Source organism: Gobius niger (genome assembly GCF_951799975.1).
Source record: "Gobius niger genome assembly, chromosome: 4".
NCBI classification, from domain to species: Eukaryota; Metazoa; Chordata; class Actinopteri; order Gobiiformes; family Gobiidae; genus Gobius; species Gobius niger.
In genome coordinates, this window is record NC_136855.1 from 19,294,231 (window position 1) to 19,313,312 (window position 19,082).

The 19,082-nt window shown below is 41.3% G+C and overlaps 2 protein-coding genes across 7 annotated transcripts in view; one reads left to right on the forward strand and one right to left on the reverse strand.

Moving 5' to 3' along the window:
- The window catches only part of apba2b (amyloid beta (A4) precursor protein-binding, family A, member 2b), a 60,585-nt gene extending 58,479 nt beyond the window's left edge, over positions 1-2,106 (reverse strand). The window contains exon 1 of one of the 4 annotated variants that reach the window (XM_079555671.1): positions 1,924-2,106. The gene's annotated coding sequence lies outside the window, so the exon portion shown is untranslated. The remainder of the gene's footprint in view (positions 1-1,923) is intronic. The other 3 variants (XM_079555672.1, XM_079555673.1, XM_079555674.1) reach the window with 3 other exon arrangements.
- A 5,202-nt stretch (positions 2,107-7,308) lies between these two features.
- Positions 7,309-19,082, forward strand: part of syt7b (synaptotagmin VIIb) — a 95,529-nt gene continuing 83,755 nt past the window's right edge. For all 3 annotated transcript variants that reach the window (XM_079555683.1, XM_079555684.1, XM_079555685.1), the window contains exon 1: positions 7,309-7,654. In XM_079555683.1, the coding sequence (XP_079411809.1) occupies positions 7,621-7,654 (34 nt within the window). In that variant the 5' untranslated portion in view covers positions 7,309-7,620. The remainder of the gene's footprint in view (positions 7,655-19,082) is intronic.

Below are 19,082 nucleotides of genomic sequence, written 5' to 3' on the forward strand. Positions count from 1 at the left end.
AAATATTAATGAAATTTATGTAAAAATGTTGGTTTTGTAAAAAGTAATATACAGTGCTGTGTAGAACCGAAATATTTTTCAAAATTCTAATTAATCGATGGGAAAAAAATGCTTTTTATAAAGTGTATAAACATATGGTTCCCACTGTACGTCTCTGCTTCAACAGCCTTTCGGCTTCACATCAACTCAATTTAAATAAGAACACCTTATATTTCACTGTACCATAAAATAGCAGTCTGCAGTTAAACCTCCTACCTTTGCACGACATGGCAGTTTTCTACACAGAATCCATTGCATGTGGACGAAAGCTTTTAAGAAGATATTACTCATAATGTTATATAATGATAATGATTGGATAACGCAGCGCTGGTCCCAGCTGCTGCTGCTGGAGATTCACTTCTGCTAAGCGCACGTAGCAGTGAATGTATAAATAGCTATTTATCATAATAATATGTTCTAATTGGAGCAGCAGATGATTGGGCAATCCCGCCTCACTTCTTAGAATTGGATTTATTTAGTGTAGCTTTTAGTAGAAATTGACAATGTTGAAAAATGCAGTTATGTAAGAACTTCGGACTAAAACGTCTGTTAGCAAAACATCTACCGCACTGATGCAAGTTAGTTATTCTTATATTGGTATTTTTTTTTTCATATTTTTATTTACAATATTATATGACCCACCCCATCTCTCCACCAAGAAATCTAACAAAAATGAAGACTAACAGCAGATGATTTTGGCATTTATGAGACTCATTCAGGGCCCTAATACTGGGGAGAAAAGGGTTTCAGGGCTGAGATAGTTTGTAAAGTGCGCAGAATTTTGAGCTGCACTTTCAGTTTTTATCACAACTATTTGTCTCAAACCAAACTAGCTTTTGAAGGAGAAAAGACAGAGAAACATAAGGAAGCTCTTCACTCAACACAACACGATGTAGAATCAACTGTGCAGATCCTCTAAGGCCTACAGCATGGCTCTCCGGGGTCCCTCCCCGTGTCCTGCTGTTGTGAGTCTAGCACCGCTGTGTTCTTCATATGCGGCACAGTGTTTCCTCGCTCCTGCTTAGTGTTACTCTACAAATTCAAAAGTACTGTATATCCTCAATCGCTACAGATACTTCATATTGGCAAAATGGCAAAAAAAAAATTATCAATTTATCAAAGAGAAAATGGCTTCTGTAGCACAACTTTATCCCTGTAGCACCAATAGATCTATACACACAGAGGAGAAGTGTATGATAAAGCACACCCTATGCGCCTGTCCCCTGCTCCTTGAACAATGACCAGCCAGACACAGCCCATGTCAGCAGCTGTACTTCCCTGTATGACACAGACTGGTACACAGTGGTGCACAACAGGCAGGACAGGACAGGACAAACCCTACACCAAAATGGACTCAGTTTACAAACTAACACAGTATCACAGAGGGAGACGATAGGCCTGTACTTCTTTACAGCAATTATGGGCCTTAATCTGCTTCACTGATATCCACTTATTCAGCATAGTTAAAGGCACATTGTGGACATACTATACCTACGCTAAATGTATTCTATTATATATAAGAACCACACAAATAAAGGAATACAGCTTTTACAACGAGCATCATTTTCTACTCATACATTTGCACCTTAACAATACAATATTATCAATTATTCCCAGCAGACTAACATGCGCATAGATGAATCACCAAGTCTGACACAAAATAGAAAATGTAAATTGGTCTAAAAACGCATCATCGTCGTCGACACCGAAAACGCAAATCCCATCGGTGTTGTTGGTGATGCTCGAAGCGGCTTCAAGCGGAACAGCTCAGCATCCCTCCGCTCCCAGTCAGAGGACAGCGCGCTCCGATGGCAAAGGCCGGGCTGGTTTTACCCACCGGGGTTTGCAATAAGCTGTACATTATACGGTGGTGCTGTGTCTCACCTGGTCGAGCTGATCGAGTCACCTTCTCTCGGAAAATGCGAGTTGTGGCGCTGGGAGGTCGAGCATCACTGTCTCAGCAGCGGAGAGCGGACGGAGCAGCGCTGGCGCAGCCCCGGATCGAGCATAAGCAGTAACACAAGACGAGCCCACTGCAGTTGTCTGACTCTGACTGTGCTCTGTGCGCGCTCTCCTCCACACACGAGCACAAGAGCCAGCTCCGCCACCCCGTGCCAGAGCTCCACAATACTACTAAGTCCAAACAATGTCAATAACTCAAGCATCTAGCATGTAGCTACAGGAACTTGTACTGGTAAGTGGCCAAGGTAACATGTAGTATTTGCACGAAGACCCATTTTTCTAGTTGACCACATCACTGAGAAAACAAGAAAAGAAAACAAAGCATTGGCTAGCATGACTTGAACTGCCATGGCCACTCACATGGTTGTCCCTAAAGGCTGGGGCCGGCTGTGCATTAGGCTATCCTACTTATTAATTGCATATCTGAAAAGGATTTCCTCAAATTTCGATCAGTCCGCGCCTAAAACATGTGCTTGGTTTGTTTTTTTCGCATCAGAGACAGAAACTACCTTGCATTGCCACCTAGTGGCACATACACAAAAATGCATTTAGACTTAGATGGGAATTAGAATAGAAAAGGTGTAGCCGCGCCATCACTCACTTGCCCAGCCAAAACTACATTTATTGCTATATAATATAAGCACATAATTATGTATCTAATTTTAATACATTTCAATCAAAAAATAATTTGAATCTGAGTATATATTAACAATATCAAATACTACAAGTAATAATGATGACAACTGACTTATCCACCAGATGGTGCTCTGACTTTGCTTTTCAGGAGAATTTACTGCGAGAACTTGAAAGTCACATTAAACCTGAGTTTTGTGATATGTTTTTAGATAATGGGGTTGTGAGAGGCTGACCAAAGAATCGTGTGGTTATTACAATGAGGGCGGTCTAAAATTTGACCGAAAAAAGAAGACACTTTGAACCAGATCATTTTTTTACATGTAGCCATAGCTTGAAAAATATATACAAATTGAATTGAAAAGCTTCTGCAAACCATTGAAAAAATAGCTCTCCATTCATCCATCCATTTTCTTCCGCTTTATCCGGGGCCGGGTCGTGGGGGCAGCAGTCTCAGCAGAGATGCCCAAACTTCCCGATCCACACACACCTCCTCCAGCTGTTCTGAGGCGACACCAGGCCAGCTCGGAGACATAGTCCCACCAACGTGTCCTGGGTCTTCCCAATAGGACATGACTGGAACACCTCCAGAGGGAGGTGGCCAGGAGGCATCCGGAACAGATGCCCTAGCCACCTCAGCTGGCTCCTTTCGACATGAAGGAGCAGCGACTCTACTCCGAACTCCTCCCGGGTAACTGAGCTCCTCACCCGATCTCGGAGGGTGCGCCCAGCCACCCTGCGAAGGAAACTCATTTCGGCCGCTTGTATTCGCGATCTTGTCCTTTCGGTCATTACCCAAATCTCATGACCATAGGTGAGGGGGGGAACGTAGATTGATCAGTAAATCGAGAGCTTCGCCTCCCGACTCAGCTCCCTCTTCACCACGACAGTCCGATACAGCGACCGCATCACTGCTGACGCCGCCGCACCGATCCGTCTGTCGATCTCACTCTCCATCCGTCCCTCACTCGTGAACAAGACCCCGAGACACTTGAACTCCTCCACTTGAGGCAAGGACTCCCCACCGACCTGAAAAATAGCTCTATCTAGTGGATATACTTTGGTGAATTTCATATCTAAGTTTGGCTATTTTATCTTCTCAAGTCAAATATATGAACATAAACATATTCTTCTTTATGTGTGTTTTTTTTGTGGTTGTGCAGATTATTTTAGCATCTCTGTGTCTTTTGCTTTCATTATTTTGCAGAGTGTGAGCTATAAAGCACTTGGTTTCTAGTGAGCTATAAATACTCTTTGCCCCCTGACTGTAATAATAGCGTCAGACGATGCTGGTGCTGTAATGAGTCTGAAATCAACTGAATAAAGTGAAGGCTGTTGTTCTTGTTCTTGCACCTCATCATGGCATTGGGAGGAAATCTTTGTAAAGAAATCACAAAATGTCAGAAAGCACGCCTGAAGCATTAGGCGGCAGCTGAGTGGAGAAGATGAATGTGTTGTTTTGAGTTCAGAGAAGACAAAGTGACAGGCTGATAAATATTCATCTCGAAGTGAGCATGTGCAGAGAGTCGGGGAGCTGCTGATGCAATGAGAACCTCGGCTGAGAAAACGCTCTTTGGGTCTTTTGTCTTATGTCACTCACATACACACTCAGACATACAGAATATTTTCAGGAACCTTGTGCTTAACACCTCAATAGAAACGTGCAACAATGGCAAGATTTTGGCTACAGTAGCCAAAGATTGAAGAGAAGTGATGTATAAAGCTTCATTGTCTTCTGAGGCAGAGCTGTAGTCTGGGTTTAGCTAGCCCTGACTTTCATGGCTTGATATTAGCTTTTGTGGTCCCTGTATGTTTATTGTGCCTACATAGAAAGACATTTATCTATAGTATAAAGTACTACAAAAACCTGGTATATTAAGGCCTAAAATATGTGTCCATCCATCTATCCTCGAGCTCCTCCGCTTGGAACCGAAGGCATTCCCTGGCCAGTAGTGTGTCCTTGGTCTTCACCGGGGCCTTGTTAAGCCTCATTATTTAATAACACGGTATTATGTCATAACTCTAAATTCAGTTAAGAACATATCTCAGTATGGAAAAACGGTGAACTATTCCTTTAAATACTATATTATTTATAAGACCTTTACACAGTTTGCTAACCTTTGTTTACATTAAAAAGCCTCTGAACAGAAAGTATAGTGACATTGTCAGGCAGAGGCGCTGACCAGTGCAGGACACCACGCTCTGAAACAGGGATAAACCCAGGAGGCGTGGCACCGTTTCAGAGGATCAGAGGAGACTGAAGGCAGCCAGCCAGGTTTCGGGCATGTTGTATAATTGAGTCTCTTATTAACCTCTTAACCCCAGCCTTAACCGTATGCATTTTCTCCCGTGCATTTTCTCCAGTTCCGCTTTACCCAAATCCAGGTCACAGCCTACAGGCCAGTATAACGCCTCATTTGAAAGCGAAGCCCTACAAATATGACCCAATGGATCTTTTCCCTCTCGCTGTCGTCACTTTTTTGACTTTTTTTTTCCATCATATTTTTGCCACATCTTCATCGCTTTTTGTCACTGTTTTGTTCCATTTTCGTCACTTTTCTGGCACATTTTTGTTGCATTTTTGTTTTCACTTTTTTTGTCGCTCTTTTGTTGCTTTTTTGTTGTATTTTCATCCTAATTTTTGTCACTATTTTAACTTTTTTTTTTAAAGAAGCTTTTAGATTTGGGTAAAGCCAAAGTGGAGAAAATGTGCTTGGTTAAGGGGGGGTTGACTGACAAAAAAAGGACCACGATTTAGCTGCTTATAAATGAGTAACAAATGATGCAAAGCTTTGCATATGCTTTAGAAATTATTGAATAAGTATATACTTTAATAGTAGGCAATCAAGTGTTACCATATATTTTATTCCATTATATGCTAAATAATTACAAATTGTGGCATATCATTACGAAATGCGTATTTAATATACAATGCAGTTAAAAGTTTGAATTACAGTTTTGAACTTGTATTACATAATGTGGTGTTTTTACAAAATGCGTCTCTACAAACAGATGCCTGAGACACCTCTGTTGACTCCATGCTGAGGAGCAACTACTCCAAGCTCCTCATGAGTCACTGAGCTCCAACCCTATCTCACTCCACAGGGGAAACTCTGTCCAAATGGTCAGGACCCAAAGCTCATGACCATGATTGCAAGAGGTGCACCGCGTTTAATTTTCGTTTTGTATACAAAAAAGATCTGAGCACACTTTCTGTGGGAGAGGATAACATTATTTACTGGCCATCATAGAAATCTGTCAGTGTTTTGCTAATTGGCCAGAGTGTCAAGCTTTGCTGTCTTCATCATCTGGATCTGGAATGTTAAATCCATATCCAAGACTCTTTTTTTATTTCGCTGTGTAGAAATTACTTGTTATAGATGGTGGTTTATTATTTTTTGGGGGTATTAAATATTTACCTATAATTTGACAATATATATATATTATATATATTGTATGGGAAAATGTTGCACTGTGCATTATAAGAAATCTGATATGATCGAAGAGACTTGTGTGTTTCTTTCTGTATCTGAGACTTTTTGAGATGATTCATTGTAAAGTATAGTGATATTATCTCAAGCTGTTTTCAGCTACAGGCGGTATTCATTTCGTCGACTAAAACATAGTCATAATTTTAAATCGAATTAATCATTTTAAATTAAAAGTTGTTTATGTGACTAAAACGATGACTAAATTTTAGTCTCTTCATTTTTAAGAGACTAAAATCATTCAAACTCCCAATGACATTTTGAAAGAGCCTCTTGTCATTTCGATTCTCTGCTAAAGGAACAGCTCTGAGCTTTGTTCATGTGGGAGAAGCTCCATGACGCAGAGGACCTTGATTTTATATGATTCTAATAAATATTATAAATGTAAAGTCGACTAAATTTGTCTTAAATTTAGTCGACTTGACATGTAATTTTGGTCGACTAAAACTAGACTAAAATTAAAGGACATTTTTGAAATCCGAAATCTCTACTAAAATTAAAGGACATTTTTGTCAAAATTAACACTGGCTACAGGACACAACAGTTTCTCCATCAATAATTCGGAGACTACAATAATACAGAATGTATTTTTATGGCAGCCCTCACCTCCAGTGGCGCCTTGTTCAGCCTGGCCACAAGAGGCCGCCAGTGCGCCGCAGTTGACGCGAGGCTGGCCGTGGACGTGAATTGTGAGTGAATGTGTTTCATGGACTGATTAGGCCCAGTCCTTCAACTGTTGTGTCCAGGGTAAATAGAGATGAGCCGAACAAAGTGGGCCAAGGGTATCTCTGGACGCACATAACAAGTGGTGCGTGGAAAATGTAATGACTGACTATCCCAAGTGTGCCTTAAACAGGTGCTAGTTTGTTATACATCACTGCATTGGGAAATATCATTGTAATGACACAGAATCATCGCTCGGTTTGCCTGTTTGAGCTGTCAGTGATTAGGCACTTTCAATTGATTTCATCGATTGTTTCTCATAAATACAGGATGTGTTGATGTGATATCTTAGGTTTTTATTTGCTATAGGCTATATAATGAATCCCACGGTGCTGTCTCCACGCATCCTCACTGGGCATCATTGCTTTAATATAAATGTGCATTTTTCAGGGGTGTCTCAAACGGGAACCCTGTGATGGAACGGCCACGGTCAGCTGGGCTTCATCTCTAAGTAGACGACCTCCTACTAGACTTACTTCACGTCACCCCGCCCGTCTGCCTGCTGTCTCCTCCCTAATAGCTTGGCTGAGATCGTCCCTTTGAGCGCCTGCTTGCTCAGGAGCGGAGTCACAATACATGCATACTCTCAACATCACCTCGACTACACCTGCTCCAGCGGCGCGGGAACAGGAGGAAGACGCACGGGTGCAGGCGCGTCCCAGGAAGCCTCTCCGCCGAGCGAGACAATAAGGACCACACATCTCACATTGGAGTTTCTGCTCAACTCCGAGGAGAAGACCAGGACGGGCTAAATGAGTGCATTGTAAGAAAAAACATGCATCTGAACAGTGAAGAAGATCCCAGTAAAGGTGAGCCAAACATTTGTTGGTAACCCTTTTACGCAGACTGTAGTTCAAAGCTCTCGCGGTGATTGCCAGATGCCCTTGAGTGTGGCATGTTGATGTCAGATAATGATGCTGGGGGTCATTCCCCTAAGCACATGGTAGCCCTGGTGTGTGTCTTCCACAAATGCCATCCAAGACAGAGATTGCTGCTTGTTCACAGAAGCGTGGACAGTGTAGGAGACAGCCCCTTGAGCACTTGTTGTGCTCCATTTGGATATGGGGGGTTTCATGCGCTCGTCACGGTCGTTTTGGTAAAAGGTGACCTGAGTCAAAATGTACAAGGTCATGCATTTTCGGCCATATTAATGTGCGTCCAGCCGTGTACCGCGCGCGCGTTTGTAATGCCTAATTGAGTCGCGCTGGATTGGTGTCCTCTGTTGTGGACGGTGAAGCGGAGCAGACAGTAGCCTATGCAATGACACGAGCCCCTCCATCAGTTAAAGTAATGTAGGAGTGACTGCCGTTTGATGCCCGTGCTCGCGCTTTACGAGGCGTTTTCTCTTGTAATGTTTGAACTAAGGTCGAGGTCACTGACGAACACCTGATGCTCAAAGAGAATCGCCTTTTCGAGTCTGGAGACATGACGCAGCCCTGTCCTATCTGTTAAATAACCAACAGTCCTGACTTGTCTACCACGCCCACACGGAGTTAGTGCCATATAATTTTAATGACTCATGTGCAATATGTATGGACTGGCTACATCAGCGGTGCACAACCAGGTTCACCATCACCCCCTCTCCAGCTGCCTCAGAATAAACACCACACACTGTCAATTGAATGTAAGGGGGCATCCCAAAACCTTCAGCTTTATGTGGATGTGTTTGGTCTGAGAATATAATAATTGTGGCTTTAGATTTTTATTGACATGCTCGTATGCTTGAAATATGTTGTTGGAGACATGTTGTTTGAGACATATATTGTCAATTTTGTTGCAACTTACCTCCAATTAAATGAGCGAGTCACGACTAAGTTTCTAATTATTATTATTTTTATTTCAGATATAAGCCTTGTTCATTAAATCTAATGTTAGTAGCAATAATGAAGCGGCATCTCAACCAACAGTGCTAAGCATATAAACTACATGCCTGTATCAGCTGTCTCTCTATACAAGTGAGAACCCTTTACACTCTGACCTGCTGGTTCGATATCATGGGAATGGGAAGCTGTCAATGCATTTGTCAAAGTTTGTGTGCCGCTCAAGCTGCCGTTCTCAGCCGCTGTGTTGTGCTGTGTAGTGTGTTTCCTGTGCAATGTGGCCCTACACACTGGCACACTCCACATCGAGCCACTCATCCAAAACGTCTTGCGACCTCATTGTCAGATATGGTTTCACCAGGGACAAACGATGAGTCACCATCTGCGACGAGAAGTGATTTCATGATTACATGACAAGCCTGTGTGACTCTGGCATCAGTGTGTGGCACAGGCAGCTGTGGAAGGCAGGAATAGAGACTGTGAGAGTGAGAGCTAAGTGTGAGGCAAAGGTGTGCAAGTCGACAGACATTACACCAAAAGTGGAAAAAAAGCAACAGAAGTCAACCATACTGAGGCACAATGTAACGTAAATCTTATGAAAACTTCAGTCTTATCAAAACTCAGAAAACTACAGCTGGAATAGTTTAATGGCAGTTGTTTAAGTAGTATTCTGAAAGTCACCGAAAAGTGAAATGAGACTTCAGACTTGGGAAAAGTATTTATTTCCCACCCAAAAAAATAAAATAAAAATCTCCCACTGCCTTCATATCATTGTTGCCATATGGATCAGCAGTTTCCTGTAACTTAGAAAGTGTTTTGAAATATGACAAATTTAATATACATATTTGTGCATTTTACAAAAGTTTTCACCTTTCTTTAAAAACAATGCTATAGAGATATTTATAATATATATACATCAGATTAAGGATCCTCTGTGTTGGCTGATGCTTTTCTTGTGTAACATGTATTAGATTAGTGGCATCGATGTTTATCACCCTGCCTTCAGCACTGCAGCCAATGTAATTTTCTACCAAAACACAATTTACGTGCATTAATCCATTATCCATTAACATGACAAGGAAAAGTCTTTAGTTGTGTACATCCAATATACGCAAAGCAAAAGAACTGTGTATGTTTTCTCAGCCTTACTTAATCTTCCGAGCGCAGGCGAGGTGTAAATGTCAGGTGTCATGTGAAACTTGGCATAATGTGTCCGAAGGATACTTTTTAAGCAAGACATCAAGGCGTTGGGATAATTGCTTATGCTTAATGTTAGTGGTGTTCAGACTCAAAGAGAAGAAAGCGTCTCTCTAATAGTGTGGTTAAAAGCTAATGGGCTGGAAATCTTATTAGTGGATTGAGACAAAAATGTGACACAAAAGGAGAGACAGACAATGTTGTAATGAAACAAATGCAACAGGGTCAGACTGATTTTAAACCCTGTAGAGAACTAGGGTTATACTGTAATGAGACTTCATGGAGACTGAATATTCTATTGTTTGTGAATTGTGAGGATATTGTGCTGCCTTTGGTGATTTCAACAATTAAGATTTCAATTTGATAGTGCTTAATTTGCTACTCAATTCTGAATTTGTAGTATTTTATTTGTCAATAAATAGATTACCATAAGGAATGACAATAAAATCTTGAACAAGGTTAAGGTCCAGGTGATACTTTATGGTTCCCGTGGGGAAATCTGTCCTCTGCTTTTGACCCATCCTTTGATGCCGCTGGGGTAACCCGTAAGTAGCAGTGGGCGGCCGCAGTGCATCTAGACTCATGTCTAGATGTCAAACCCGCCTGATGGTCAGAATCACCTGGCTGGAGGATCGAGCATGTTTTTGGTCGATAGTCAGCACCCGGAGGGAACCCATTCAGACATGGGGAGAGAAACGTGCAAACCCCACACAGAAATGGGGTTTTGAACCCGGGACATTCTTGCTGTGCGACGAGAGTGTTCACCACTCAGCCACCGTACGATGATTTAAATAGCTCTGGCAGTGGGAAACCCAGTGTAAGAGTGTATATTAGATTTACAATGTGCTCAGACACGCCTGGAGCTTACATAAGTCTCCCACGACTCCAAATTAAAGACAGCGTCCTAATTGTTGCCTATATCCGCCTTGCTTCCGCCTCGCCTCACACTTGACCCGATGTGCCATCCCATCTGGGTTTAGCTGTAGGGTCTTGTAATTATTGATAAGCAGGGGGAAAGAGAAATACAACATCGAGATTGGTTCAGCAAGTGAGCATCAACGCAGTGGTCTTCCCTCGTACCAGTGTGGGCTGTGTCTCGATATAGGGGCTGCTTGTTGGAGGAAGACAGAAATAGATAATTGGAGACTGGAGGGAGAGGAACAGACGAGGCTGACAATGTTTTTGAGAGAATTTCTTTCCAGTAAGCGAGTACTTCCAAATAAGAGGCAATGAGCAATACTTGTGGATACCATAGTTTTCTGTTTGTAATAATAAGGGCTACACTTGTATTGCGGTTTACAAGCTTGACAAGCTTCTCAAGGCACTTTCTCTGAAGTGATCATTCATTCATTCCATACTCAGTGGTGAGCTACTATTGAAGCCACAGACTGACGGAAGAGAGGCTGCCAATCTGTGCCATCCAACCACCATTCATTCATTCACTCATACACTACATTCACAAGGTGGGTGAAGTGTCTTGCCCAAGATTTGGACACTCGGACCGTTTGCACCTGCCAGGATTCGTACTGCCAACCTTTTAGTGATGAGACAACCATCTCTCCCATCTGTGCTCCTGTCACCCCCATTCGCCGCATTGCAAGTTAAGATTCAGTTCTATTTGAAACAAGTTCAGATCTTTAACACTTGAGAAAAGACTGTCATATGAACCGCTAAGCTACAAGTATTACATGCCTTTCAGAACATGATTGTAGAGCTCTCCACTACAGTTTGATGTGTTGTAAGGAGAGATGCTCCCAAAGCGGTCTTCAAAATGCTGACTGAATTACGCTGTCATGGTCCTTGGATACAAAAATCAACGTCAGCTCACTTTAATATCCTCTGACAAGATAAACCCAAAGCAAAAGGCCATAGTAATGAACACGGCAATCGAAATCACAAATAAATACATTTTCAGCTTGATGATTATTTCACAGTTGCTTCATGTGGGTCAAGGAGAATGACGAATGATGACGGGCTAAAATAAGTGAATGACCAAATCCGGCCAATGAGTCAAAAGCTCTCAACAACACAGCTTGCCCTTGCCGTTTCTGCGTCTCCTTGAAATTATAATTCAACAAAATTTCTGATTGCCATTCGTCACAGCTCTCTCCCTGAGCGGCGCTTTGTTGACATTGCTCGATCTTGTCATTATTTGGCATAAATCTATACTTTGTAAATTAGATTAGCCTTTGCCACCCATATTTTCTGAGATGCCCTGGTCTTGTTACTGGCCTATTTGCCATGTGGACATCGTTCTCTTTCTGACAGATAAACAATACGGATGCCTTCTTGGATTGGGCTATTTTTAAACATAACTGGACCAACACCCTAAAAATAAAATCTCAAACTTGGAGTGCTTTATTTTGGTAAATACCACTCTACTGCCCAGATACTGTCTTAATGATCAAGATCGTTGGCAACCATATCATTCATCTATTCTTCTATTCGGCTATTTAGATACAGTATATCCTTGATAATCAGTGTTTTCATTTTGCCATGTCAATTTTAATGCAGTATTTTCCAGTATGTTCTATTAAATCTGTATAAAGCAAATGTTTTTTTTATTTCATAATGGTGTCAAAACAATACTGTTTTAGGCTGTGAGCACAAAAATGCATAAAACTTTTTGGCGTTGAAGTTTTGTGAGCTGATTTAGGACCATTTTGATCACACTGGTTTTGCTAAATCAGGTAAATGTATTACCCCTCGGTCAAATTTCGCCGAAAGGTATTGTCATTCTAATGTCTTCCCTCCTTGTGCCTGTCTGTCCACAGTTAGGGGGAGACTGGGGTTTGTTGTAACATCATTTGCATTTGTGCGCAAAACTTCATTTCAAATGAAAACTTTAAAAGTATAAAGCAACCTCCAAAAAATGCATCCAATTTAGTGGAAAATCGTTTTTATCCACTGAGCTTAAAAACCTGACCTTGTGCAAAAAAAATTGATGTCATTTTCAGATTCTGCCTTGGATGTTTGGCCAGCTATAATGATAATTTGGCAATACATTGTGCAGCGCTTCCAAACACATGCAAGTTTTTGAAAGGAGACAAGCGAGAATCAGTCTTTCAGCGAATCAAAACTTCTTGCTTAGAGAGAGAAAAGAGCACAGCTAACCACTCTGCTATGCTCTGTGTGTCAACGATGCTTTTAGTGCCTTTAGCAAACTTGTATGACTCTCAGGATGAGTAAACCATCACGGTGCTATTTGTGGTGTAGGTTATCCTTGCCCTGAACACTGTCCGGGGAGAGACAGCGCTGCGGCCAGAATGCAACTTGACTTTTTTTTTATTTGACAGCAGGACACCCAGAATTTTTATCACCGGTCTGCATATTGATGGAGTTCGGTGCTGCCGAGAATACGAGGCCTTTGGGTCTCAAGATGTGAGCCCCTGCGCAGAGGGAGAGATGGGAACAGGATATTATAAGACCAGATAATCAGCAGTCTCACTGGGAACAGATGGTGAGGCGCAGGCAGACTCTTCCTGCCAGTGCTGGGCCGAAAGAAACTGCAGGCAGGGGGCGCTCTCGCATGTGCACAGAGAGCTCAGTGTTAAAAATCTGGATGAAGGAGCGACTGGGGCCCCAAAAGCTTCATTGTTGTCTGTGTCTCAACCCCGAGCGTCTTTCTCAGCGTCTGCTCTGCATCATTAGTTTGCCATCCTTTTTTGGGCAACAATTTAGCACATATTTATTCTAGCTCTGCTTTAGGTGACTCAATGAAACTTAGAACAACTACATGATGTAATGTGATAACAGTGAAAGGAATAAGGCATTATTTCCGGTACTGAGCTTAGTAATGGAGTCAAAATATATCCCCTGGAGCAACGACACTGGTTGGGCTGAGGCGGCTGATGGTTCTGCTGCTATGGGTGGAAAACAGTTGTGACATGTGCCTGAAACGAGACGACATATTGTGAAAAATACCCTTTGCTTCAATATACTGTGTGCATTTCTCATTTCCTCTTTACAAAATTGAACACTACTGACAGGCGTCTATCAATCTCAGAGCTGCTATTTCATTTATTTACTTGTTTACTGTGCAATTACATTAAGCTCGAGAGCTTTGTACGTGAATGCAACTTTATTATGCAAATTTCTTTTTGTCATCCTTTGGGAAAAGGGCGGACAAAGTGCAATGCATACAGCGCAGATAATCATACGGTCATAGTTAATTCATCCATCCATCACATACATAAGGCAGGCAAGGCAAATGTATTTGTACAAGTACAAGACAATCAATGTGCCTCAAAGTAACACCAAACACACACAAACACAGTAAAAAATACAATCAATACAATTACATAGTCAGGGTTGAGGCCTGTCTCACGTCCTCACGGAGGATCTCAATGCCCAAGCTGGTTCATACAGCTGCAACATGTCAGAGATGTACTTTGGTAAAGAGACTTATACACAAGCAGGGCTATGGACTAATATGGTCGTATTTCCTGATTCTGGTCAGGACTCGAGCAGCAGCATTTTGGAGATACTGCAGTTGTCTAACAGCTCGTTTAGAGAGGCCAGTGAACAGGCCGTTACAGTAGTCTAACCTGCTGGAGACAAATGCATGAATTAGTCTCACCAAGTCCGGTTTAACACGACACATCACACTTAAACAACTCATTCCAGTCTCTTCATAAATATAATCACAAATTGTTGCATATAAAGCCACCATACAAGGCAATATTCTCAATCCTTGCATAGTAACTGAATTTGCATTATGTGTCCTGATCCTAAAAGAACAAGCACGTTCTTCATTTTCTTTTCTCACAAAGAAATGAAGTCAAAGCTTGTAGTGAAAGCTCAAAAATCTGTGTAGCTAAACATTTTTGAAGGAAGCTCATTCCCTTTCTTGACATCTGTGTAGGAGTTTTGCATCTATGGATACTACACTGCCCCCTGGTTACCCTTGTAGCTGTATCTGCTGCCTGCTGATTGAATGCTTTTAGCGGAGGTGGAGCCAGGTTATGGACTAGCTTGAAAAGCATTTGGACACGTGAAAGACAAACAAAGTTATCAATGGTAAGAATTTCATATTTGCTCAGTACGTGACAGTGATGGTATTGTTTTCTTTTGTTCGTGTAAGATTTTAAGAGAGTGTGTGAAAACCTTTTAGCTAGTAAGTTGCTTGTGCATTTGAAAGTAGCCAAGTTAAGAAAGGAGTCGAGCGTGAGTTCTTGATATTTGTATGCTCTCACATTGTGGACTGTTTTGTTCGTTGGTGAAGTACATGGCAGCTGTTTTGTCGTTGTTGAGTGTCCTAGAGCCATTGAGCTTCTTTTTCCTATTGTCTTCAAGATTCAATTTTGGATTCCCAGCAAAATCGTCTCTGTCAGCTTGTAAATTATTCATTACAGGTAGAGGAGAAGCAGCATAATTAAATAAGCTAATGGTAAAGACGCTCTCTGGGACTATTAAATACAACGGCAATGTTTATTCCTCAGTTAATTAGGTTTATACTCTGATGCCCATCATAAGCTGAGCATTCTCTTTGGCCCTTGGGCACAGGCATCAGATGTGTGCTCAAAGTTACATGCGTGGCCTCCTGGGGCAGCCGTTACGGGACCCTTGCTGTGTTTAAACCTGCTACACTTCATCTTGACAGGCACAAACAGAGCACGCTGCTGGATCACTCCCAAATCCACTCTCCATCTGTAGAACTAAAGGTTTCTCCTGTTCAGTGCCTCTGATGTCAAATAAGCACACACGGATCTTAATGAGTTTTCTCTGTAGATCAAAAGTCAATGTTGGGTCTCTCACTGGGAGGGCAAAGGGTTTGGAGCTCAAACTGTGTAAAAGCAGAGGCTAGTGTTAAAATGAGAAGCACAATGGCACTCTCATGTCACAGGAGGGAGGTCTTGGGTGTTGCATACAGTTCTCTCATAAATGTGTGCTATACTAATCCTCCATCTATATGATCGAGATCTTGGCTCAAATCTGGAGAAGAGTCTGCCAGATTGTGGTCGCAATGATTCGCTCACAGATTCTGTCCCAGTGCCATCAAGGATACGTCAAATGCGAGGCCAGATTCTCCTGTGTCTCACTTTGTATTTGCTCATTTTATAGCAGCCTTTTCTTTCATAGACCGGTTTAGAAATTGCAGTATTGCACTATATATAGTAGTGAACTGTCAGAAAAACAAACTCTTATAGTTTCCAGCAACAGCTTGTTCCACACACCATTTGCGGGTAAAGCATCTGGTCATCAGTTTGTGCGTTTTGTGGAAATGTCTTTAAAGCAGAACAAAGTAACTCATGCCCCTAGAGGCCATAAGCGCCACTGCAGGTGTTGTATCATGTTGCGTTTTTTACTCATTAATTGTCCATGAGAGTAAATACTACACTGAGGGAAAAAAGACAAAGGGAGAGAGGGATATTATACATCCAATCACACAATGGACATCATTTTTTCACTCAAACTTGGCTGTAAATACTGTTTAAGTGGTGCTAGCCCACTGTCAGCTTTGCCCGTTAGCCTGTTAGCTTCTTCTTCGTGATTCCATTAGTGTGTATTGACCCGACCCGGTGGCAGGGAAGTTGCAATTGTGGTTTTCTGGTCAGAGACACCAGGGGGAGATGAAAGACTCCCCAATCATCCCATTAACACTTGTATTACCCCCAGAGGGACTACGACAAGGATTTATTAAGGTAAACAAGTTGCTTAGTACTGGTGTAAATGTTAGAGGCTCAGTTGCTCACTTGCGATTTCAGGTTTTTTTCAAACTTCAGGGTTCAGTTTCTACTGTCTTTGCACCTTCCTCAATCCATTTAATACATGTTTTATGTAGGGATTCTACGGTGGACTCTTTTGACTCCAAATATAGTTTTGCCACTTATCAGTTGTTTGCTCAGTTGTCAGATCTACAGGTGCCGTAAAACTGAAGCCCACTTGTAGGTAAACAGTTTGAGGAAATAAGATTATATTTTAATTGCTTTATACTATAAAGAATACATGCCTTTGTTACTGGGCTCTCTCCAAGTACTCCAGCGAAACACAGCGTATGGTGTTTGTATAATAATACATTAGTGCGGTGAATATACGACCAACACTTAGAAATGAAACGTAGTAGAAAAGTTTCATTTCCAGCTCAATTATGGTAAGATTACTCAGAAAAGTGTTGTGGTGTGTCCTCTTTAGATACATATATACACACTTGTTTGTATACTTAAAAGGATGTTTTAAAGGAGCGTTTATTTGTACATCATACATTTTTAACTTAATGTATATTTATTATCTCAAGGCCGATAAATGGCTATTGAAGCTGTATTACGTCTGGACAAAACCGACTTAATTTGCTGTTTCTTTCCGAGGTTTGAATTTGCCCCTTGTGCTCAGGACCGTACAGTGAACAATGCGGTGTGTTTGGTTTCCCGTTAGCAGACCTGTTAGCGTAATGGACGCTCTATTGCACAAATGAGAATCTTTCCAATTGGCCCTGTTTGCACTGATGTGTGACAACAGCTGCATCATTTTTTGTATCAGTGTCAAGCTAATGTTGTCCTTTCCCAGCCCCCCGCTCCTCTCTCCTCCCCTCCCTGTCTCTCTCACATTTTAATAGATTGTTTTTACTTTCCCTAAGTGTTTGAGCCATATGTTTAAGATGCCTGAATACTGATGGAGGCTGGGCAGTGCCACAGCGCACAGGAGTGGAGCAGCATAAAAATCAAGCTCTTCAGTTGTGCGTTGTCTCTCGGATCAATACAATTATATCAGCTAAAGATGTTAAAATTAACCAAAACCTTGAGCGTAAATGTAATAGTTTGTTGGCGTGGTGAAAGTCGAGTTTCTGTGTGCCCCATAGGCTGGTTTTAGGACAACCTTAACAGGATTACGGTTAACCTTTGTCCTGAAATTAGATCAGCCCTGAGCAGGTTTCCATAGTAACGTCATACACTGTTTGTATGCATGGACACAGAGCAAATATATATTGTTTCATTGCTTGCATAGGCTTTAGAAATGTAATACAAATATGAGTTATCGAGAAGCCCTCTTCCTGAGAACTATTATAGACCCTAATTGAATTACATGCTTTATGTAGTTTATCAGGTAAGGGATGACTCAATTCAGTTTTCTATTAAAGATTATTGTTTTCCATTAGCCCCCCAAAAATGAATCAATTGAGACCTGGATTGTGTTGTCATAACTTTAATGCTTGATGTTAAATGTCTCTTGCCGTTCTCATATAATTAGAATATCATGAAAAAGTGAAAAACTTTTACTTCTGTTATTCAACTTAAGCTGTGAGACGAATACATGATATAGACTCATTACATGCAAAGTGAAATATGTCAAGTCTTTGTTTGTTATAGTTTTGATGATTATGGCTTACTGTCCATTTTCAAAATATTCAAATTGAGAGATTTTTAATTTGGGGTTTTTACAAGCTGAGCCATCATAATCAAAATGATAACAAATAAAGGCTACATACAGTATCTCACTTTGCATGTAGTGAGTCAATCATATATTAGTTTTACAGCTTAAGTTGAACATAAGTAAACGCACTTTTTCATGATATTCTAATTATATGACGAGCACCTGTGTTGTGCTAAAATTCACGCTGGTTTGAGTAATCCTGCTAACTTTTTCTACGTCTAAACTTAGCGTCTTAAAACACACAAGTAATCCATAAACCATCGCTGGACCTGTTCTGGGCAGATTTGCACTCAAACTCAAACTGTAATGCTGCCTAATTTTGTTTCCATATCGTTAGCTGAAAGTAAAAGCTTGATTTTTCTATTTAATACATGCGATTCACACTGCTGCCTGCAGAGGGCGCGAAAATCAAATGAGACTGAAACCAACACAGTTTGCGGTGATCCATTCCATTCCACAGCAATTATTTAAAGATATAAAATCTATCAATGCTGGATTGCCCAAAAGCAGGTTTATAAACAAGAATCAGGCTTTATATGAAATTGATGAGGAATTTTTTTCACCATAAACTCTCTAGAGGAAGCTCCTTAGATGGGGAACGATCATTGTAAACGTCAAGTCGTTTCACTTTTACAAGCTTGAAGTAATCGCCTGGGCATTGCTTTGGACTTTTACCGAAATGGCCACAATGTTCAGTTTGCAACATTCAATCCTGAACTGACTCAAGTACAACAATGTTTTATGTCAGGTTAAAATAATACTAAGAATTGTACACATAAATATTAAAGGGTAAGACACTAGTGGAGACATTTTACTTTCGCAGTGCTTTTTCCGGGCTGTATTTTTCAAA